Here is a 22,932-nt window from a genome sequence, read left to right on the forward strand (position 1 = left end):
AGCTAACAAATAACACTTAACTTCTGCCACACTTGGTAACTTCTTTATCTATTGCACATGTGTCAAACTCAAGGCCCGGGGGCCAAATGAGGCCTGCCACATCATTTTATACACATAAAAGATCAATTTAAAAGGATTTATGTTATAACAGAACAGTTTGTAACATTAATAAGTAATAAATTTAGAGTTATTTAATATTAAGGAGTAGTTACATTTATTTAACATTACATTGAGTTACATTTAGTTACATTTATTAGTTACATCTGACCCTTTGAGGACAGCCATGGTGCTGGGGAGTTTGACACCCCTGATCTACTGGTTTATTCCGCCACCTGCTGGTTGGATGAGTTACCAATCAGTCTCGTTTTTGACAGCTTCCATGTTTGCTTCCATTATAACAGCGTTCAGAGGAGATTTGGAGAGACGAGATAAATGTGAAGCAGGAGAAAGAGGAGGTGAACGTCATGAACCAGTGCCTACAGGCAGGTGTGGTCACTGTGGAAACTGAAGGATTATTTTATTCTGGACAAAATTCCTAAGAATCAGAGACATTCTAGAAGTTGGTTCAGGAGTTTGTACCAAAGAAACACCAGAGAAACCCTAACCCTAACCCTAACCCTAAGTCATTCAGGCGTGGAGACAATGGAGATCATTCTAAGAGCTTGTGATCCACTCTCCAGTCCAGGAAACAGTGACTATGTGCTGTTAAAGGAGATAAAATGATAAGATGTTGGATCAGAGAAGCTCCACTCAGGAAAAAACACGGCGGGATTTGGTGTCTTTATCGTTTCACGGAGGAAATGAGGTCTTCAGGAGAAGAAGAGCTAAAGAGAGCGAGTAGCTCCATGCTGGGCCGAGCTACACTCCGTCCACAAGGTGGCAGCAACGAGCCGACAGGAGGTTTACCAGCCGCTAAGTTGAATAGAAGAAGAAGAAAGACAAGAGAAGAAGAAGAAAAGAGTTCCTGGTTACTTTGTTTCGGCTCATCGGATGAACAGGATCCTGAGGTGTGTTTGCGTTTCTGTTTCCACCAACCCGCTAATATACCGGCTAATAGGTTTAAATGTAGAATGTCTGACAGGTCACTAGACTGTAGAGTAGTTAAATAAATGTCTTTAGACTGTAGAGGAGTTAAATAAATGTCTTTAGACTGTAGAGTAGTTAAATAAATGTCTTTAGACTGTAGAGTAGTTAAATAAATGTCTTTAGACTGTAGAGTAGTTAAATAAATGTCTTTAGACTGTAGAGTAGTTAAATAAATGTCTTTAGACTGTAGAGTAGTTAAATAAATGTCTTTAGACTGTAGAGTAGTTAAATAAATGTCTTTAGACTGTATTGTCTTCAGTCAGAAGCGTCCAGAGATATTTTTATATAATATTTTTACATTAAATCTCTTTCCTCGCTGAAAAGTGTTCAGTCAGATGAACTTAATCCAGGACAGGAGGAATCTTTAGAATATTAATGGTGAAACCATCTGACCCAGTGGTGCTCCATCTGACCCAGTGGTGCTCCATCTGACCCAGTGGTGATCCATCTGACCCAGTGGTGATCCATCTGATCCATCTGACCCAGTGGTGATCCATCTGATCCAGTGGTGATCCATCTGACCCAGTGGTGATCCATCTGATCCATCTGACCCAGTGGTGATCCATCTGACCCAGTGGTGATCCATCTGACCCAGTGGTGATCCATCTGACCCAGTGGTGATCCGTCTGACCCAGTGGTGATCCATCTGATCCATCTGACCCAGTGGTGATCCATCTGACCCAGTGGTGATCCGTCTGACCCAGTGGTGATCCGTCTGACCCAGTGGTGATCCATCTGATCCATCTGACCCAGTGGTGATCCATCTGACCCAGTGGTGATCCATCTGACCCAGTGGTGATCCATCCGACCCAGTGGTGATCCATCTGACCCAGTGGTGATCCATCTGACCCAGTGGTGATCCGTCTGACCCAGTGGTGATCCATCTGACCCAGTGGTGATCCATCTGACCCAGTGGTGATCCATCCGACCCAGTGGTGATCCATCTGGTGATGATTTTGATGAACAGCCCAGTTTGTTCAGAATGTTTCAGAGATGAAGTAGAAACACACCTGACCAGACAGACATGACCCTAACCCTAACCCAGACAGACATGACCCTAACCCTAACACTAACCCTAACGTGTGTGAACAGTGTGAATAATGATAGTGAACAGAGGTCATTGCTTGGGGGACAGGGTGTCTATCTGTTAAAATGTTGTGATGCCCCCCCCCCCCCCAGTCAGAAGGTCCTGAGGACAGAGGAGACCTGGGGACAGGATGTAGGATGGAGGCCTTTAGGCAGACCTACCAGCGTCTCTGTCGGGAGGGGGGCCTGGAGCCCCAGCAGAGCGTGGTGGCTCAGCTCCAGGAGGGGGGGGCCTGCTGCTCCACGCTGAACCTGAGTGGACAGGGCCTGTCGTCAGACACCTGCTCGGTGCTGGGGAGGGCCCTCCACCACGACACGGGGGTCACGGAACTGCTGCTCACCGACTGCATGCTGACGGAGGAAGGTGAGCACGTGTTCACCCCAGACAGTCTAACCTCGGGGGCAGTGGGACGAGAACGAACCGACCCCTGGTCCACGCTGTAGTGTTACACAGTCAGGACAGGTGGCGCTGTTGGCTCTGGGCATGGCTCTGCACCTGATAGGTGATGACAGGAAGTATGACTGGTAACCTGAACCTGCTTCCTGTCTTGCTGGTGAACTTAGGGGCGAAACTCCTGCTGACTGGACTGTTCCAAAACACCACTGTGAAGGTCCTGGACCTCAAGGTGAGTGCTCGTCACGACTCACTCAGGACTCACTAATGAACGTGTGCACCTGTTTGATGGACACTATTTTCACAGGGGAATAACTTGAGGGCTGAAGGTGCGAAGGTGTTGGGAAAACTTCTGACACATAACCAGAGTCTGAACAGGTGAGAAGGAATCTCCTCTTGTGATTCGTTCATGTCATGGACATGTTTAAGCTTAATGTGATACGTTCATGTGATTCACATGTTTAAGCTGAAAGCTAGGCGGATCATTAAGATGACGGGAGTGAACTTTATTTGTTTATAATAGTATTCCAGCAGAAGTAGCAGCAGTGGTAATAGTGACAGTGGTAATAGTGACAGTGGTAATAGTGACAGTGGTAATAGTGACAGTGGTAATAGTGACAGTGGTAATAGTGACAGTGGTAATAGTGACAGTGGTAATAGTGACAGTGGTAATAGTGACAGTGGTAATAGTGACAGTGGTAATAGTGACAGTGGTAATAGTGACAGTGGTAATAGTGACAGTGGTAATAGTGACAGTGGTAATAGTGACAGTGGTAATAGTGACAGTGGTAATAGTGACAGTGGTAATAGTGACAGTGGTAATGATTGTCCCATCATGCTTCACTCTGGTGTTGCTGTTTGCAGGCTGGTGCTGGAGTGGAACGCTCTGGGGGTGTGGGACGAAGGCTTCTCACTGTTTTGTGAGGGGTTGGCTTCGAACGCTGGTCTGCAGCAACTTGACCTCCGCAACAACCAGATCAGCCACCAGGGGGCGTCGGAGCTGGCATTGGCCCTTAAATTTAACGACACCTTGGAAGTACTGGGTAATGCTCCATGACACAAACTGAACTGTTCTGACTGGTCTCCACTGACTGACTGTTGTGACTGGTCTCCCCTGACTCTTCCCAGACCTGCGGTGGAACAACGTGGGCCTCCTGGGGGGGCGGGCCCTGCTGGAGGCCCTGCAGAGGAACCAGAGTCTGGTGCAGCTGGAGCTGGCAGGAAACAACATCCCCAGCGACGCCCTCAGAGCCCTCGGTAAGGAACACGTGTGTGGGCGTGTTCACCAGTACAACATGGAACACCTGAGGCTACACAAGTTCTACTGGGCCTGTTCACTTCTGCATCACTAACGGTTCATAGCTGTAGTTCTTACTCACATCTCCACAAACACCCAGTCCTCCTCACAGAGGGACCAGTTCCAGCCCACATGTTTTCACCCATAACAGAAAGTTAAGAGAAGTTCTTCAGCCCACAAAATGTCCAGAAGTTCTGGACCGAACAACTTCATTTTCATAAACAACAGAAGAAACTGTTCACTTTTAAAATGTAGAGAAGTCTGGAGAGGTTGGACCGACTGACCCACAGACAGACCGACTGACCCACAGACCGACTGATCCACAGACAGACCGACTGACCCACAGACAGACCGACTGACCCACAGACAGACCGACTGACCCACAGACTGACCCACAGACTGACTGACCCACAGACCGACTGACCCACAGACTGACTGACCCACAGACTGACTGACCCACAGACAGACCGACTGACCCACAGACAGACCGACTGACCCACAGACCTACTGACCCACAGACAGACCGACTGACCCACAGACTGACCCACAGACTGACTGACCCACAGACCGACTGACCCACAGACCGACTGACCCACAGACTGACTGACCCACAGACAGACCGACTGACCCACAGACAGACCGACTGACCCACAGACCTACTGACCCACAGACAGACCGACTGACCCACAGACAGACCTACTGACCCACAGACAGACCGACTGACCCACAGACAGACCGACTGACCCACAGACAGACCGACTGACCCACAGACAGACTGACTGACCCACAGACAGACCGACTGACCCACAGACAGACCGACTGACCCACAGACCTGAACTCAGCTCTCCAAAAAAGTGTGATTTAGCAGTGAGGTCAATTCCACGGTTTAAATAGCTTTTTTCCGATTAATAAATGATAATTTTAAAAATTGTTTTGTATTTTCTTATTGTTGTCTAATATTAAATTTGTTTGATGATCTGAAACTTTGAAGTAGAAACAGAAATGGATCAGAACCTTTTCACACGCTGCGTTTGTTTTTGTGCTTCTTAGTTTGTCCACACTGTTCTTTTGTGGTTTTGAGTTTGGTTCCTGTGACAGTGGCAGGCTGGTGTCTGTTACCCTGAGCGATAGACCCTCTCCTCATTTCACCCCCTGTTCTTTAACCCTTTAAGAGCAGAAGGCTGCACACAACCTGGACAAACAGACCACCCTGAGAGAGAACCGCAGCAGGAGCCTGGTCCTCTGTAAGGAGTTCAACAGACTGAAGGAGGAGAAGGGCTGGCAGGTGAAGCTCCAGCAAATGAGATAACTCCACAGGGCTCTGATGATGACAGACGTGATGACTGCTGTGTTTCTGTCTGTAGTTCTTGAGGCAGATGGAGACCATAGACAGGCAGAGGGAGGAAATGGAGCGCTCCAGCAGGTGACTTTGAATGTTATGTTTCATAGCCAAGTCTTTAAACGTCAACCTTTGTCATTCCACTAGAAAGAAAACACACCCTTGGAGACATGGAGCTGATGTACTAGCGTGTGTTAAAGCGTTCCCTCGGCACGTTCCTCATTTCCCAGCTATAACTCATGTAGTACTGGTGGTTTCTTTTCTGTTGGATTAGATCCACCTCCATTCAGATTGGCCAACTCCAAGAAGCTCTAAACGACAGGAAGTCAACCATCAACTCTCTCACTGCTAAGTAAGGCTTTCATTTATCTTTACTCCAGCTTTGCAAAGTGAACAACAGCCTCTTGTACTTGAAGATGTTTCCTACGAAGACAAGTGCATCACACTCCTTTGTAGGAAACCACTGCTACCATCAGAAAGACTTCACGTCTATCACAACAACCATTTCTAATAAAACCATGATCACTACCTGTCCAGCTCCGTTCCACAATAAGAGCTCGCCACTTCCAACAAGATGCACAGACAGTGATACACAAAGAAATAGTGGAACTGGATATAACACTGGTAGTCATAGCAACGCATACAATGAGCAGAACCTGTCCTGATCTCATGACAAGTCTGTGGTTTATTTTTGCTGGTTTGCAGCTGCTAATGGTTCAATAAGTACTGAAAGAAATCCTGACCGATAATAATAAATAATAACCAATACTAAATAACACTATTATAAATTAGTATATAAGTGCAACTTCCAAATAAATAAGTAATTTTGATCCAGGGTATGAAGAAGTATCCAAATCCAAATTTATGTAACATAGCAAAAAGAAATTTCCCATTTATCTTAGCGAATAAACATAATAGTTGGATCATATTTATTATGGCAGAAATATGTCTTCCTGCTATAGATGAACACCAGTGGGATGTACCTGAGGAGTGGGTTCCATCCATGTGTCCATTAAGTTTTACCAACAATCATTGATAATACTGTGTTAATCGTCACAAATACCTGTCGGTATATTAAAGGAGCAACAGCCTTGCTTCTGCAGATCGTTTGTAATGTTCATCTTTTGTGCTGGTTCCGTGTAGTTTTGTCTGTGTTTGTGGAAACCTTCAAGTTGTTGTCACGATGTGCTCAGAACTGGCCAATGGAAGCTCCTCCTGGTTGTAGTAGCGTGTAGGCACGGATCACATGATGCTGCCGTGTTGTCCAGGCTCCAGATGAGGGAGGCTGCTCTGGCCCTCTGCGAGCAGAAGAACCACCAGCTGGGAGAACGGCTGACTCAGCTGAAAGCTGGTGAGGAGGACCTGAAGGAGCAGCAGAACAGGGAACGCATGAAAGAGCAGGAGGTGAGCCTGGACCCTCATGAGCTAACACCCACTAATGTACTGTAGCAGGAGGCAATCAGCCAATGGGATTCAGCCTCTGGCTGCCTGATAAACCTCCATGTGTAATGGATAATGGCTTTAGAGGCCAAATAAAGTTACATGACCAGAAGGATGGGAAACGTTTCACCAGTAAATTGAGAAAGTTGTGGTGACCCCTGTCTCAGAAGGTCATTCATTCTATAAGAAAGTCCTCTGTTGCTCAAAATGACGATGGATTGGATTGAACTCTACAGCACCTGTCTAGATGTAAAACCCAAACGCTGAACAGAACAACCAGGAACTTGTGTTGACCTGCAGTCAAACAGTGGAGGCAGTGGATACTGAGTAGAAGATCTGTTCTCGATATTAATCCTCTGGTATTTATGGTGCATCGATAAACTCATCATTTCATTTGGTCAAAAAACATTCCTTCATAATGGGACTGTATCAGATCTGCAGCTTCACCACAATAATGTTTAATACACTCTATCAAGTACTAATGAGTTAGAAATACATTGTAAAAGGTCAAAGAAATATATCAACCTCTGAATTTACTAAATAAAGTTTTTCTACCAGCATTCATTGCATGGCTTATAGAAGCAACAGGGTTGCGTTTTTCAGAAAGATGTTTTTAATATTTTTATTATTCTTCATTGCAATTTTTTTTTGTCTTGATGTCGAATTATGCAGCAAAATCCATTTTCAAGCAGAAACTGGGCAAACTGGGAACGGTAATGAACTTTGCTCTGATGCTCATTGTCTCTGAATGGGGTGTGTGTGTGGAAACATGCTTCATGATCACTTTACGCGTGTGTGTTTGACACGCAGGACGCCGCCCTCATGGAGAAGAAACTCCTCAGAGAGATCCAGAACCTGACAGAGACCAACCTCCACCTCAGAAGTAAAGTAAGACAATTTGCTGACTAAAACTGTCAAACTGTTTTTCACTACAGTGACAAATGTCCAGCCTGAGCAGCACGTGACGTAGAGTTGATTGTGAACACTGTGTGCACACGTGCCAGGTGGTGGAGATGGAGCATAAGTCTAAATGTCAGCATGAGCAGATCTTTGAACTGAAGCAGGAGCTGACCAATAGAATGTCAGAGTCAAAGCTGCGACTCGCACAAGCAGAGGGTAACACACACGTACAGACACACACACACACACACACACACACACACACACGTGATTACAGAGGAACTCCTGTTTAGTGCTGAACCTGAACACATGTTTTATGTCTTCCTCCTGACAGACCGTCTGGAAATGGAGAAGCAACGGTCCAAGAAGGTTCTGGAGGACATGGACGTGATGCGTCAGCAGGAGGTGATGGAGACGTGTTGTCTGATGTAGCTGAGGGTTCACAATGAGCAATAACTACTAATTAATTAGACACGTACACATCAGGGGATAAGGGAAATGAGGGAAATGATTAAAGCAACACAGCAGATGTACCAAACACACAGGAGAGCACCCCGTGGGGGGCCTTTAGTCAAGAACCCCCATTTGGACAGGCAGGAACTGGACCAGCCTGATGGAGCAGAGATCAGGGAGGGACCAGGTGAGGTAGAACCTGGACCGACTGAGTTGAGACTGGATGGAAGAGCAGAAGATTCAGACGGATGGAGACCTGAATAGTTATGAACCCTCAGAGGTCATGTGACCACAACCTCAGAGGTCATGTGACCAGAACCAACAGAGACACGCTAGTGATGTGTCTGGTGTTTGTTGGTGGTTGAATTCAAACACAGGGTTGATTGAAACAAGAATGGATTCAGTGATCTGTGCTTCTGTGAAGACAAACTGAACGTTCTACCTTTAACATCTGAACCAGTTGAAGTCATTTCAATCAACTGCAGCAAATGTCACTCCATCATGGGGGGGCCTCTCATGCAGTTCTTTACCTGCATGAGAGGCCCTGTGGGTCCAGCCCTCCTGACTGAACCCACAGGTACAACCAGAACAACCCGAGCCAATCAGATCACAGCATGACTGTGTTGTCTCAGTGGGACTCTCTCACCACCAGTGTGTCTGCATGAGTTAATAAAACACAGGTCATGTAGTTTAGTGGAGGGTGACGACCCATCAACACGTGGGGGCAGAGGTCTCCTGTGACGTTCAGGACGTCTGTCAACCATACTGACACCAACAGAGTGATTTCCCTCTGTGTGTGTGTGTGTGTGTGTGTGTGTGTGTGTGTGTGTTAATAGTGACTGCACGTGTTGCTCTTGTTACTCATAATCACCTGTGGGGAACAAAAAGATCCACACTGACGTTTGTTCCTGTGGTTCAGGTGGAGAACGTGAACCGACGTCTGGATGAAGGTGAAAGAGTTCTTCAGGAACGCATCTTCAGACTGGAGGGACAACGGATCCAGCTGGAAGAGGTCTCAGTTCACACACTCAGCCAGTGAAGTGTGTGTGGCTCCAGTGTGAAGTCACACTAATATCACGAGTGCAGGGGGGGACACTGGTCTGTGTCAGGGCAGTGGGGGGTTACATGTATGAGAAAGAAGCTACACAGACACAGAACACACACTTCACTGCAGGATGTGTGTGTGAGGGTAGACACAGAACACACACTTCACTGCAGGATGTGTGTGTGAGGGTAGACACAGAACACACACTTCACTGCAGGATGTGTGTGTGAGGGTAGACACAGAACACACACTTCACTGCAGGTTGTGTTTGTGAGGGTAGACAGACCAGTAGAAAGTGGAGCCCCCTGTTCAGCAGCAGAATGTGACCCCCCTACAGGAACGGGTGTAGAAACACAACAGAGTTCTGGGCTCTGATTTGGCCCCATGTCTCGATCCAGTTGATGTGGGATGTACTTCAGGAATTAGTCTGATCCATGAAGGCCTTCTAGGACTGAAGTAAACATCTGCCTTCAGAGACCACCTTCAGGGGTGTGGTGGAGTCCATCAGGCAGGGGGTCATGATGTTCTGGCTGGTTGGGGGTCATACGTGTGCTTACAGTGTGCTTCTATGAGGATGATGTTAGACTCTCAAGTTACAACGGTCATGTGTTCAGGACCTGAGTAAAGCCAAAGCTCTGTGCATCACTGAGAGGACCCAGGCTGAGGAAGAACTGGGACGGGTGCAAGCACAGCTCCGCCTGGAGGAGGTGGGTGAGAATGGAGGTGGGGGAGAAAAGGCATTTATGTACATATACTGTATACATATATGTTTATAAGCATCAACATAAAGCAGTGACTGACTCCGATAAGAGTCTCCAGACGAGTCAGTAACTGATGCTCTGATCGGAGAGCTCTAACATGTAGCAGGTTCACGTGTAACTGCTCATACGTGTTGGAGTGCTGACTGTCATGATGTGTGGGATGGTCTCTGTCCTGTGGTGGTCCGGACCGACTGAGTGGACCCTCTGTTCTGTGTGACGCTCTGAGCAGCAGCAGCGCGTGTCGGCCCTGACGGAGAAGCTCCAGGCGGCGCGCTCAACGCTGCAGGAGGTGCAGCTCCAGTGCTCCCAGCAGAAACAGATGACCTCTGACCTGCAGGCCAAGAACAGCCAGCAGAGAGCTGAGATGGATGGTCTGCAGCGCAGGATGGAGGACCTCCAACAGGTCAGGAGCACCAGCGTTGGGGCCAGTGCGTCTGAGGGCCTCTAATGACGAGCTGCTGAACTCTGCTGGTCCACAATAAAGACCAGTTGTGTTTCAGCTGAGCAATGCTGGTTTAAAATGACCATGTAGATAATTTAGCAATGTAAAAGTTTAAATAGATAATTATTTAACTTGTAAAAAGACTTTTTGTACATATTTCACTAAATTTAGATTTAAATGGAGGACCGTTAGCTGTGACGGCGTTAGAAACTGACACGAGTGGAAGTGGTTGGTGTCAGCTGGTGTGTCAGATACTCTGGGCAGAATCCGTTAAAAATAATGTGTCGTCATGCCGACAGTCCATTCTGGCCAAAAATGTAAATTTTCAGTCACTGTTTATGAGAACATTGACAGGACTTCAACATAAACAAATCAGAATCTTAAACCTGCTTGTAACTCTATGAAGAAGTGCTGACTGCAGGCTGCCTGTTGCTGCCTGTTGCTGCCCGTTGCTGCTCGTTGCTGCTCGTTGCTGATTGCTGCTGCCTGTTGCTGCCTGTTGCTGCTCGTTGCTGCTCGTTGCTGATTGCTGCTGCCCGTTGCTGTGGCAGGAGCTGTCGGGGAAGGACCAGCAGCGGGTGGCGGAGGTGAGCCGGGTGAGGCTGGAGCTGCAGGAGCAGGAGGGACGTCTGCAGGCGGAGAGGACGGCCCAGGGAGGACTCAGAGAGAGAGTCAGCGCTCTGGAGAGAGAACTCAAACGTGAGCTCCTGTCACAAATACCCCCCGTCTGTCACGTACTCTCTATCAGATAATCAGACACCCCCACCACGCTCTGGGGGTTTGTCCTGTGTGGTAACAGGACTGTTCATTCCACTGGTTAGGGGTGTGATGTTACCCAGAATAACAGAATAACACCCGTTTGTTGGTGTTCCTGCTCATCGTTGTAGTCTAGAGGCGTTCTACATTCAGCTCACACTCTGAAGATGGCTGGGGGGGGGGGCTGAAGGGATTCATTCACAGCTAACTATTGTGTGAGGAGCTACCAGGTCAGTATGTCTGCATTTCAACTGACTGTCTGAATCTACTTCCTGTCTTCCCTGTCCCGCTGCAGTACTCACCAGTAACCACAGAGAGGCGCTGTTTGACAAAGAGAGCCAGATGTCCTCCATGATGGAGAAGCTGAGGCTGAAAGAGGCAGAGATCCAGAGGATGAGAGAGGATGAGGAGCACAGAGCCAGCTGTCTGCAGACCGCCATCCTCACGTACTGTCAGCGCCCCCCGTCCTACCCCCGAGACCCCCTGTCCTACCCCAGAGACCCCCCGTCCTACCTCAGAGACCTGATCTACAGGTCTGAACCAGATCCACAGACCAGATCCACAGACCAGATCCAGGGACCCGATCCACAGACCTGAACCAGAGACCCCTCAGCTGTGCCCTCTGACCTTCAGGACCACCTGACTGTCTGGACCAGAGCAGCAGGACCTTTTCAAATTTTCAATTCAAACGTTTGCCTAAACTTACTCAAGCAGAATATAAGTGGGATTTCACTGAATTAGTGCGTCAAAGTCAGCAGAAGGATTCGACTCCGTTTGATTACAGCAGTTTGCTTCAAACCCAACAACCGTCATGTGATTATTTTAGTCAAACACACGTGTCGCTGCGCAGCGTCCGTTTCCAGTAGGTTCATCAGGGGTTTGGTTGGTACTGGGGACTGTGTGTGGAGGAACAGGGGGTCTAGAGAGGGTCCGTGTAGACACACAACACGCAAACTCCACACGGGTAGTAAACGTGTACACGTTAGTGTAACAAACACAGTTCCTGTGTCTGTCTAACACAGATGTGGCCCCGTGGGGGTCGGAGGTGACCAGACCACCGTGTGTGTGTGTGTGTGTGTGTGTGTGGGTGTGTGTGTGTGGGTGTGTGTGTGTGGGTGTGTGTGTGTGTGTGTGAGAGAGAGACAACGGGACACACACGTCCCAGTGTCTCGTGGTTCTACTGATAGACTCGTACGACAGGTCGATGTGTTCCGTAAACTCCACTGAATCACATGGTCCCATTTTCCTGTTGCTCACTTTTTTGCTGACCATTGCATTTGCCCTGGAATTCCCTTACCCCCCCCCCCCCCCCACACACACACACACACACACACACCATTCGGTTTCCGTCTCCTTCACATGTACACATGTTTAACACTGGTACTCTGCGTCTGAAGAGAGCCATGGCTAATGGCAGGGAGTGTGTGTCTTCACCTGATCCCGGCAGACAGAGAGACGAGGAGGACGAAGACCAAAAGAGGATTTTTGGGAATATTTTTGCAGAGTTAGAGTCTGTGGACCTGCCCCTGGGGAACACCCTGAGGTAATCTCATTTTCTTTGCCCACAATTGTGGGAAGACTTCCAGAGACATGGGTCTCAGCAGTCTGTTAGTCAAAAGACTGTACAGCTTGTCTCGTCCTGTTCACTGGACAACAGGCCTGTATTATTACTTTCTAGGCAGTGGGTGGCGCTGTCACCTCACAGGAATAAGGTTCTGGGTTTGGTTCTATTCTGTTCTGAGTTTGCATGTCGTCCCCGTGTCGGTGTGGGTTCTCTCCGGGTTTCTTCGTCTTACGCTTCCAAAAATATGCAGTTTAGTTGGACGGGGCATCCCAAACTTAATGTGAGTGTTAGCATGAGGGGTTGGGGGTTTTTTGGCCCCACAATGCACTGGCAACGCCTCCAGGGTGTACCCCGCCTCTTACTCATCACCAGTTAAGATAGGCTCCAGCAACACGTGACCTGAAAGTGGACAGTGTTGATCAGGGTGGTCTGGTCAGATGGATTCGCCCGCAGAGCTTCTGTGGTTCAACCAACAGGTCCAGAGTCCGTCCAGGAAGCCCAGCTGAGACGGTTCTTTACTGGTTCCTGTGGGGAACCGGTTCAGTCAATCTAACAGCAGTTTAATATTAATCCTTCTTCATGAAAACCCCAAAATGTGGCATCGCACTGGTGTCACCATGACAACCGGCTGAATCCTTCAGGCCCCAGCAGGGTCACTGGTGACACGTCAGATCTGAAACACCAGCAGCTGCAGGTGGTTAGAATCCACCGCAGCAATGGAGAGTGTGGACAAGAGGTGAAGAAGCGTGTCCAGGCAGGATGGAACGGGTGGAGGAAAGTGTCAGGTGTGATGTGTGATAGAAGAGTCTCAGCTAAAATGAAGGGAAAGGTGTACAAAACTGTGGTGAGACCAGCGATGTTGTTTGGTCTAGAGACAGTGTCCCTGAGGAAAAGACAGGAGACAGAGCTGGAGGTAGCAGAGATGAAGATGCTGAGGTTCTCTCTGGGAGTGACCAGGATGGATAGGATCAGGAATGAGTACATCAGAGGGACAGCACATGTTAGAGGTTCTGGAGATAAAGTCAGAGAGGCCAGACTGAGATGGTTTGGACATGTCCAGAGGAGAGATAGTGAATATATTGGTAGAAGGATGCTGAGTTCTGAACTGCCAGGCAGGAGGCCTAGAGGAAGACCAAAGAGGAGGTTTATGGATGTAGTGAAAGAGGACATGAAGGTAGTTGGTGTGAGAGAAGAGGATGAAGAAGACAGGGTTGGATGGAGGACACTGATTGGCTGTGGAGACCCTGAAGGGAGAAGCCAGAAGGAGGAGGAGAAGAATCCACTGCAGCAAGATGCACTTCCGCCGACTGAAGGTCCGGAGTGTGTGGAGAGCAGAGCTGCAGATGGAGGCCATGCGGCCGCAGCGCCCCCTGCAGGTCGGGGGTGTTCCCTGCAGCGCCCCCTGCAGGTCGGGGGTGTTCCCTGCAGCGCCCCCTGCAGGTCGGGGGTGTTCCCTGCACCCCCTGACAGCCATGGCGGACGGCGGAAGCCCGGACTGTGTAACGGAACACGAACGGATCCTGCAGGAGATCGAGAGCACCGACACGGCGTGTGTGGGCCCCACGCTGCGGTAAGGGGGTGTCCGTTACCGATGCGGTCATCCCGCGGGGGTGTCCGGTGTGTCTGGGGGGTTCGTTCGGTTCAGGAGCGGAGCAGCCGCCTAGCCGGTAGGCTAACCTAGCCGGTAGGCTAACGCTAGCGCTGAGGCTAACGGGACCCCCGGTGCGGCACCGGGACACCGGGGACTGCTGTCCGGTTAACGGAGGGTCCCACCGGAGGACACACACCGGAGTGGGGTGTCCCGGTGACCGATCAGATGTGGGTGTGGTGGGGGCAGCAGCTGTCAGCGGACGGGGGGGGTGTTGATCATGTGGCCCCCTGGGGAGCTGGTGCTTCATCCGGGGTGTAGCCCTCCTTTGGCCCGCAGCTGGCTGGGATCGGCTCCAGCAGACCCGTGGACCACAGTGTGGGAGGGGGCTGGAGAACACTCAGACCCCCCAGGAGAAGGCCTCAGGGCATCAGGGTGTTGGGACCCCTGGTGGTCCTGCTGCCTCCTCATCCTCAGTTTGAAGAACCTGGACCAGGACAGAGACTAGTTCCTGTTCTCAGGTCACCCCTGATACTGGACCGTCTTCCAGTAAAGTGTGTGTGTGTGTGTGTGTGTGTACTGTATACACTCACACACACACACACACACACACTGCTGATGTGCTGTCCGTGAGCTCCTTGGATCCATTGTGTCCCCCTTCGGTGTGTTTATACTGTGTTTTGATTCTGTATTTAGTTTGAATCTGGAATGAAAAGTTTTCCCGAGAATAAATCAATAGGTCAAATCACGTCAGAAAAAGAGCCACAATTTATTTTGACCACTTCTTCTTTTTCTTCTGCTGCTTTTACTTTTGTTGAAGTGAAAAAGACCTAAATGTCAGTGATGTTTTGGGGTGCCCGAGTCGGCAGCTGGGGCTCCCCCTTTGACTTGATTTGACCAAACAGGTCATATTTATTCAGTTCATGTTCTTGAAGCCTCCTGGTGACACGATAGAGCCTGACTCAACACATGGATGTGGATCAGCTGTTCACGTTGACACGTTTGTGTTCTGGTTCATGGTTATCTCTGGTTGCTGCTCTCTGTCACCCCAAACGTACAACAAGGGGGTGTTGTCCCCAACATGAACTCAATCAGATGCTTCACTGCCTGGGGGAGACTTTAGGGGGTGAACAGGGGGTGAACAGGTATGAACACGTCCACTGTCACGTGTGGAGACGGGGGGGGGGTGTCATTTAACACAACATGAAGACATGACACCATCACTACTATGATGGTGACCTGGTGAGGAGGTGACCCTGATTCACGAACTGACGACAGGAGGACAGAGTTCTGTTCTGGACGGAATGGTTGTGCTGGTTGGACTGTGGTTAACCCTTTGAGTCCAGCTCAGGAGAAACTGTTATCAGTTTCATTTTAGCATCAGTCCCTCCTGCTGGTCCTGAGACCCGGACAGGGTCAGCACTGACCCCTGACCTCAACCTTTTAATAGTATAATGAATGGTAATGAACCTTTAGGTCATTAGAACAGAGCAACCCTTACACAATTATAAAGTCATGATAAATCATTGTCTGGTTTTATCACTATATAACGCATCTCCTCATGTTGATCCACTGTTTGAGGCACATGTCTGTAATTTATATCCATAAATGCAAATTCAAACATACAGACAAAATAAGGAGTACAGACTTCACAGGTGATCTTAGTTTCATTTGCTGTAATTTCTTCAGTTGGAATGTTTTTAATGGCATTCGATGCAGTTTGGGGGCGGCAGTGGCTCAGTGGTAAAGCGGGCGGTAGAGCAGGTCGTCCTATGATTTAAGATCGGCGGTTCGATTCCCGCTCCCGCCCCCCCAAAAAATACCCGGAGGTGAGCTGACAGTGGGAGGTGTCAGCTCATCTCCGGAGCACTGCGTTTGTAGCGTTTGTAATCAGTAGCTACAGTGTGCTTTCTTAATTTCCCTTCGGGGATCAAACCAGTATATAAAATTTAAAAAAAATTAAAAATTAAACTTTCCTGTCCGTGGTATTTTATTTAAAATATTTTACACATAAGTAATAAGAATGTTGTGCGTGGTGTCAGTCAGCTCCTGTCAGCAGGGCTACACCATCACACACAGTAATGTGTTATACTGGTTTATCAGCCCAGTGCAGACGTGTTCCCACAGCTAGTCCAGCTCTAACTATAGTCCACATCTCAGCAGTTCTTCTGACATCGTTTCCACCTGGTGACTTTGCGCTCCTCCTTCTCTGTTGTCGCAACGGTTTTCTTCCTAATTGTCTCCTTCAGGTCCATTTATGATGACCAGTCCAACGCTCACAAGCGCTTCATGGAGAAGCTGGACGTCCGGATAAAGAACCATGATCGTGAAATTGAGAAGATGTGCAATTTCCACCACCAAGGTTTTGTGGATGCGATCACAGAGCTCCTGAAAGTCCGTGCTGACGCGGAGAAGCTGATGGTAAGACTGTTGACCCGCGGTGTCAGAACCAGCATGACTGGAGGTGTCCTGCTCACAAGTATCCACTATCCTGCTCACAAACCTCCCTAAATACTGGTCAAGACCCCAAACAACCAACTTTATTAAGGCTATCAGGAGAACCAGAGAACCTGATGCATTGTGGGAGGCTGTCATGGGTTCTGTAGCTGTGTGGGGTCGGGTACACTGTCATCATTTATAGCAGTGGTCCCCAACCCGCGGACCGGTACCAGTCCGTGGGCCATTTGGTACCGGGCCGTACAGAAAGAGAAAATAATTTACATTCCATGTTATTTATTTCTGTCTGAAAGACGTTTTATTTTGAAAAATTTCCCAATTCTCTGTTACATCCGTCTACGTCAGTGGTCCCAAACCACCGGGTCGCGACCCGGTACCAAATCGCGGAGTAAACCGAACGTCCGGAACACTTCAGGTGTCATTGTCTCCCGTTACCCCTAGATCAGCAGTCCCCAACCACTAGTTCTCATTATTTTAATTATTATTATTTGATTGGCTTGTCCACCCTTTGATTGAAATGATCAGTATTTCTCCTGCGTTGAATGAACTGATTGTAAGTCGCTATATTTCAAAATAAACCTCATCAGTGCCGTCACTTGAATCGAGGTTTTAATATAATTATTTCTTAAGATTATTTAGTTTACAGAAATGTTGATTATCAATTTATGACAAAGAAGGATGTTTACTGTCGGTTGATGTCGGCATTCTACATGAAACCACTGCGGATGATTTATTATTAGACTACAGCTGTCCTGCCGTCATTAACTATTATCGAGCAAATGAAGACCGGTCCGTGAAAATATCGTCTTAGATGAAACCGGTCCGTGGAGCTAAAAAGGTTGGGGACCGCTGATGTATAGAGTTTTATACACACAGGCACGGATACACCAGTAAAGCTTCTAAACTACATACATACGGTTGGCCTGTGTCAGATAAGTCAGGATGTGCTCTGTGCTCTTTTCATATATACTGCATACATAATATAATCTCATATATGAGAATATATTAATCTATTCTCATACAGTATATGAGTAGAGACGGAGGCAGCAGCAACTCTTTGGAAGTGGGACACTGGTGCAGGGATGTGTGTGTTAGTTCAGAGGAATGAGTGTCACCATCATGAGAGAGGACTGAAATGGTGGAGAGGAGGAACGATGAAGGTTTGAGTCCCATCCCCTCATGGTGACCAGAGAGCTGCTGACGAGTCCCTGGATTCTACCAGTTATGATGGAAACACCTACGGTTCCATCAGAGCAGCCGTTTAACATCTTCTATGTTCACCAGTGACCACCAAAGCCTTCACTAGTGAGATGTCTATGTTCACCAGTGACCACCAAAGCCTTCACTAGTGAGATGTCTATGTTCACCAGTGACCACCAAAGCCTTCACTAGTGAGATGTCTATGTTCACCAGTGACCACCAAAGCCTTCACTAGTGAGATGTCTATGTTCACCAGTGACCACCAAGGCCTTCACTAGTGAGATGTCTATGTTCACCAGTGACCACCAAAGCCCTTCACCACTGAGATGTCTATGTTCACCAGTGACCACCAAGGCCTTCACTAGTGAGATGTCTATGTTCACCAGTGACCACCAAAGCCTTCACTAGTGAGATGTCTATGTTCACCAGTGACCACCAAGGCCTTCACTAGTGCGATGTCTATGTTCACCAGTGACCACCAAAGCCCTTCACCACTGAGATGTCTATGTTCACCAGTGACCACCAAGGCCTTCACTAGTGAGATGTCTATGTTCACCAGTGACCACCAAAGCCCTTCACCACTGAGATGTTTGAGGTGTCAGTGTTGTGCTGAGTCAGCTTTTCACAAGAAGGACATTTTCTCCAGTTTTTGGTGAAGAGCTGGTGTTTTTGGTGGAACCAGTGTGTTCTGCTGATCACTACAGAATGGATAAAATTAGAAAGTTTTTTGATGAAAGAAGAGAGTCGACTCTTTTGGGAGTTTTAGTATTGAAAACAACATTCTGTGGGATCAAAATGCTCTAAAACGATTGGCTGGGTGGCAGCCAATGACTGCAGTCAGAATGAGTGAAACGTGTCAGAACACGTGAACTATCAGATCAGCGGGTCTCATTGATGATTTTTACGTTCACACACACACACACACACACACACACACACACACACACACACTCTCTCTCTCTTTTGAAGCTGTAAGTTAACTGCTGGTGTTGTTTCTGATAGGTTCAGGTGACAGACACCAACTATAGGCTGCAGGAAGCTGGGAGGGAGGTAAGCCTGTGTGTGTGTGTGTCTGTGTGTGTGTGTGTGTCTGTGTGTGTGTGTGTGTGCCTTCCTCTGATTGGGTGTTCTTGTCCTCAGGTGACAGCTCAGACGGAGGAGGTTTATCGCTGTCGGGTCCAGCAGAGAAACATGGCGGTCACCGTGGAGAAGCTGCAGCTCTGCATCCCCGGTACGACTAGAAACATGTCATCAACATATGAAGTGCATAACATGTTTAACGTTTAAATGTACACTGTGTACACACACACACACGTGTGTGTTGAACTTGCACTTGCTATTAGTTCCTCGTGACCAGTGGTGAGTGAGGTGTGTGACCTCTCTCTCTCTGACAGTGCTGGAGATGTACAGCAAGCTGAAGGAGCAGCTGGTCTGCAGAAGGTGAGACTCACTATCTCACTTCCTGTCAGCCGTTCACACTGTCACACATTCACTGTCACACATTCACTGTCACATGTTCACACTGTCACACATTCACTGTCACACATTCACTGTCACACGTTCACACTGTCACACGTTCACTGTCACACATTCACTGTCCGCCGTTCACACTGTCACACGTTCACACTGTCACACGTTCACACTGTCACACATTCACACTGTCACACATTCCCACTGTCACACATTCACACTGTCACATGTTCACACTGTCACATGTTCACACTGTCACCACCTGCTGATGGTGAAGACCAACAAACCTTCACCCCCCTTGGTTTTCATATCTCTACCTCTGCTGACTGAATTTCCTCCTGGGGGGTGTGGAGGCTCAGCCCAGCCTGAACCCACTGAGGTGTTCCACCACACTGACGTGAACGACGCAGTGATGTCACTTCCTGCCCATCAGAGGTCAGACAGATTCAGACAGCGTCACCAGGGCGGCGGTTAAAACCGATCCACACGTGATGAAATCAGAACGTTTTATTCAAACTTGTGAAGAAGCAAAGATAAGGTTTTGTTTTAAAAGCCGTATTTTAACATTGAACCTTATAAAACGTTTTGTTGGTTCTCACATGAAGCGGACCCTAGTCGGGGGGGTCTTCTCACCATAGACAGAATGAACACATGTTCTCCATTCAGGAGCTACCAGCTGAGGAGGTGGAGCAGAGTGGTTCATCTGATGAGAGTCACCGGAATGTTCATGTTTTAGCGACAGACAGGCTTTAGGTCCTGGAACACGTCTGGAACACGTCTGGAACACGTCTGGAACACGTCTGGACTGAAGGTGTGAGCCAGGTTCTTCTCTCTTGCAGACACTACGCCGCACTGAAAACCATGGAGCAGCTGGAGAAGGTCTACATTCCCAGGTGGGGGTAGGGTGTAACGGGCTGTTTGTCTGTGTTTATCCCAGTGTTTCATTTGACTTCATGCTTCAGTTTATTCTTGATAGAAACGGCCTGAAGCCACGGTGAAGCTTTCTGCTGTCTTTCACGTCTACCTACACACAACTACTCTGTGTTGTTCACCAGTGTCTCTGCTCTGTGCCCATTGCCCGTTGCAATGTCTCCTCCAATGACTTTATACACTGACCCACTCTGCCCCCTACAGGGTGGGTCAGTATCGCTTCTGTCAGATCATGGCTGAAAACCTGCCCCGCCTGAGAGGAGAGGTGAAGGAGATCTCCATGTCAGACCTCAAGGACTTCCTGGAGAGCATCAGGAAACACTCTGACAAGATCGGAGAGACCGCCATGAGACAGGTATGTGACCCCCCAGGAGCATGTGACCCCCCAGGAGTAAGGGAAACAGACTGATGTCATTGGTCTATACATCCATCTCTGTTTTGTGTGGAACAGCAGCACAGGACCTTTAGCAGTGCCATTACCAAACAGGCCATTAGGGGGCGCCACTCCCTCAACACACACACACACAACGGTGTGACGATGGAGGACGACACTGGAGACGAAGAGGAGGCAGATGAGGTGAGGAGACATGGTGTAGTGTGATCACACACACACACACACACACACACACACACTGTGACGCTCATCAGAGGGTCAACGTCTGAGTGGCTCCTCTGTCTGACAGATCCTCACAGCTCAGGACCTGGTGGACTTCTCCCCAGTCTACAGGTGTCTGCACATCTACACTGTCCTGGTAGGTTTCTCCCTCTTACACACACACACACACACACACACACACACACACACACACACACACACACACACACACACACATCTGAAGTGCAGGAATAAAATTATTCTTCTGAACATTTTTTGTCCTCATGAGAACAAAAGAGCAGAGACGAGAGGTGAACGGGTCCCACTAAACTGCTGTGTGAGTGGTCGTGAGTGTTCCACATGGCCTTGTGATGAGCTGGCATCTTATCTGGGGTGTACCCCACCTTTTGCCTGTGGCCAGAGGTCGCCTCCAGCAAACCCGTGAACCACGAGGTGGAAAATCAGAAAAATAACCTCCAACACAAGTTAGGACATTAATTTTGTTCAAAAACGTGTCAGTTAAAATGGGCTGAAGTACTGCATTGTGGGAAATGTAGTTTTAGTCAAAGCACACTTTTGACCTATTTATTTTTCGACACTGACCTTTTATGCTCTCGCGGGCCACATTAAATAATGTGGAGGGCCACGTTTGGCCCCCGGGCCTTGAGTTTGACACATGTGCTCTAGAAAGTGTTCCTGAGCCCCCCCCCCCTTCTCGTGTTGTTCTGCGATGGACATTATTCCCTGTAGTGACCTGGAGGTGAGCTACAGTGTTAGTCACTGCAGTGACTCTCAGGCTCCACCTGGGGGCGCCACAGCCCCAACTGGTCCATCATGGATGATGCTGACAGATTTAAAGAAACAAAGCATTCCTGCTCCACCTGTAGAGTGTGTGATCTGACACACACACACACGTGAACACACACCCCATGTGACCTCCTGGTGTTCCCAGAATGCTCTCTGCTGTCTGATGGTCAGAACCTGTTTGAAGTTACTGAAGCGTTTTGTGTTTGTTGTGTCGTCAGGGCGACCGGGAGACGTTTGAGAGTTACTACAGGAAACAGAGGAAGAAACAGGCGCGGCTCGTCCTGCAGCCGCAGGCTAACATGGTGAGCAGCGCCCCCCGGTGGTGGTAGCATGGCAACCACATGCTAACAGTCTGTAGGACATGTGATTCCTTCTGACAGCAGCCATTTGATCCTGTTAAAGATGAATAGTCTATCTGAATAGTCAGTGGAGTCGTGTTAAACGTGTGATCTGACTTTATTAACAATAAACCCAACAGAAGAGTTTATTTCTAACAGTTTGGTTCAATTAATTATTGTGATGTCTATTTAATAACTGTGTGTGTGTGTGTGTGTGTGTGTGTGTGTGTGTGTGTGTGTGTGTGTGTGTGTGTGTGTGTGTGTGTGTGTGTGTGTGTGTGTGTGTGTGTGTGTGTGTGTGTGTGTGTGTGTGTGTGCAGTATGAGACGGTAGAGGGGTACAGACGATACTTCAATCAGATTGTAGGGTAAGTGTTTCTTCACCCGACCTGTGTGTGTGTGAGTGTGTGTGTGTGTAAATGGAGCTTAGCCGTCGCTTCTGTCCTCACCTGTGACGTGTGTGTTCTGTGACGTGTGTGTTCTGTGACGTGTGTGTTCTGTGACGTGTGTGTTCTGTGACGTGTGTGTTCTGTGACGTGTGTGTTCTGTGATGTGTGTTCAGGTTCTTCGTGGTGGAGGACCACGTGCTCCACGCCACACGGGGGCTGGTGACCAGAGCCTTCACTGATGAGCTGTGGAACATGGCTCTGTCCAAGATCATCGCTGTGCTGCGCACTCACTCTGTAGGTCCACACACACACACACACACACACACACACACACACACACACACACACAGCCAGTGGGAGGGGCCTGTGAATTAGGGGGAGTCTGCTGAGAGTTAATAGAAATAATAGACCTGCTGTGAAGGTCTTTAGCCCTCATGAATCTCTATTCACCGGCTGGCGCACACACACACACACACACAGACACACACACAGACACACACGCACGCACACACACACACACACACACACACAGACACACACGCACGCACGCACACACACACACACACACACACACACACACAGAGACACACACACAG

At 48.5% G+C, this 22,932-nt stretch overlaps 2 protein-coding genes across 9 annotated transcripts in view; both read left to right on the plus strand.

Moving 5' to 3' along the window:
- The first annotated feature begins 959 nt into the window (after window positions 1-959).
- lrrc45 (leucine rich repeat containing 45) lies at window positions 960-12,109 on the plus strand. Of its 3 annotated transcripts, none has more exons than XM_068306133.1 (18): window positions 960-1,007; window positions 2,266-2,536; window positions 2,737-2,798; window positions 2,874-2,944; window positions 3,431-3,609; window positions 3,695-3,823; window positions 5,036-5,148; window positions 5,228-5,286; window positions 5,477-5,554; window positions 6,396-6,606; window positions 7,453-7,530; window positions 7,647-7,758; window positions 7,877-7,947; window positions 8,915-9,007; window positions 9,655-9,747; window positions 10,031-10,204; window positions 10,795-10,942; window positions 11,295-12,109. In XM_068306133.1, exons 2-18 carry the CDS (start codon window positions 2,311-2,313, stop codon window positions 11,594-11,596), a joined length of 2,199 nt encoding a protein of 732 aa, XP_068162234.1. In that variant the 5' UTR covers window positions 960-1,007; window positions 2,266-2,310; the 3' UTR covers window positions 11,597-12,109. The 3 variants fall into 3 exon arrangements, with proteins under 3 accessions (XP_068162234.1, XP_068162237.1, XP_068162235.1); XM_068306136.1 differs by having other exon boundaries at window positions 6,471-6,606; window positions 11,295-12,107; XM_068306134.1 differs by having other exon boundaries at window positions 985-1,007; window positions 2,270-2,536.
- Window positions 12,110-13,799: 1,690 nt separating this feature from the next.
- The window catches only part of exoc6 (exocyst complex component 6), a 38,297-nt gene continuing 29,164 nt past the window's right edge, over window positions 13,800-22,932 (plus strand). For 2 of the 6 annotated variants that reach the window (XM_068305299.1, XM_068305305.1), the window contains exons 1-12: window positions 13,805-14,133; window positions 16,401-16,572; window positions 18,811-18,858; window positions 18,949-19,039; window positions 19,203-19,248; window positions 20,118-20,171; window positions 20,413-20,563; window positions 20,660-20,785; window positions 20,892-20,960; window positions 21,829-21,912; window positions 22,269-22,315; window positions 22,510-22,630. In XM_068305299.1, the coding sequence (XP_068161400.1) occupies window positions 13,856-14,133; window positions 16,401-16,572; window positions 18,811-18,858; window positions 18,949-19,039; window positions 19,203-19,248; window positions 20,118-20,171; window positions 20,413-20,563; window positions 20,660-20,785; window positions 20,892-20,960; window positions 21,829-21,912; window positions 22,269-22,315; window positions 22,510-22,630 (1,287 nt within the window). In that variant the 5' untranslated portion in view covers window positions 13,805-13,855. Of the gene's footprint in view, window positions 14,134-16,400; window positions 16,573-18,810; window positions 18,859-18,948; window positions 19,040-19,202; window positions 19,249-20,117; window positions 20,172-20,412; window positions 20,564-20,659; window positions 20,786-20,891; window positions 20,961-21,828; window positions 21,913-22,268; window positions 22,316-22,509; window positions 22,631-22,932 lie in introns of all 6 variants that reach the window. The other 4 variants (XM_068305301.1, XM_068305302.1, XM_068305304.1 and 1 more) reach the window with 4 other exon arrangements.

Source organism: Antennarius striatus, chromosome 21 (assembly GCF_040054535.1).
Source record: "Antennarius striatus isolate MH-2024 chromosome 21, ASM4005453v1, whole genome shotgun sequence".
NCBI classification, from domain to species: domain Eukaryota; kingdom Metazoa; phylum Chordata; class Actinopteri; order Lophiiformes; family Antennariidae; genus Antennarius; species Antennarius striatus.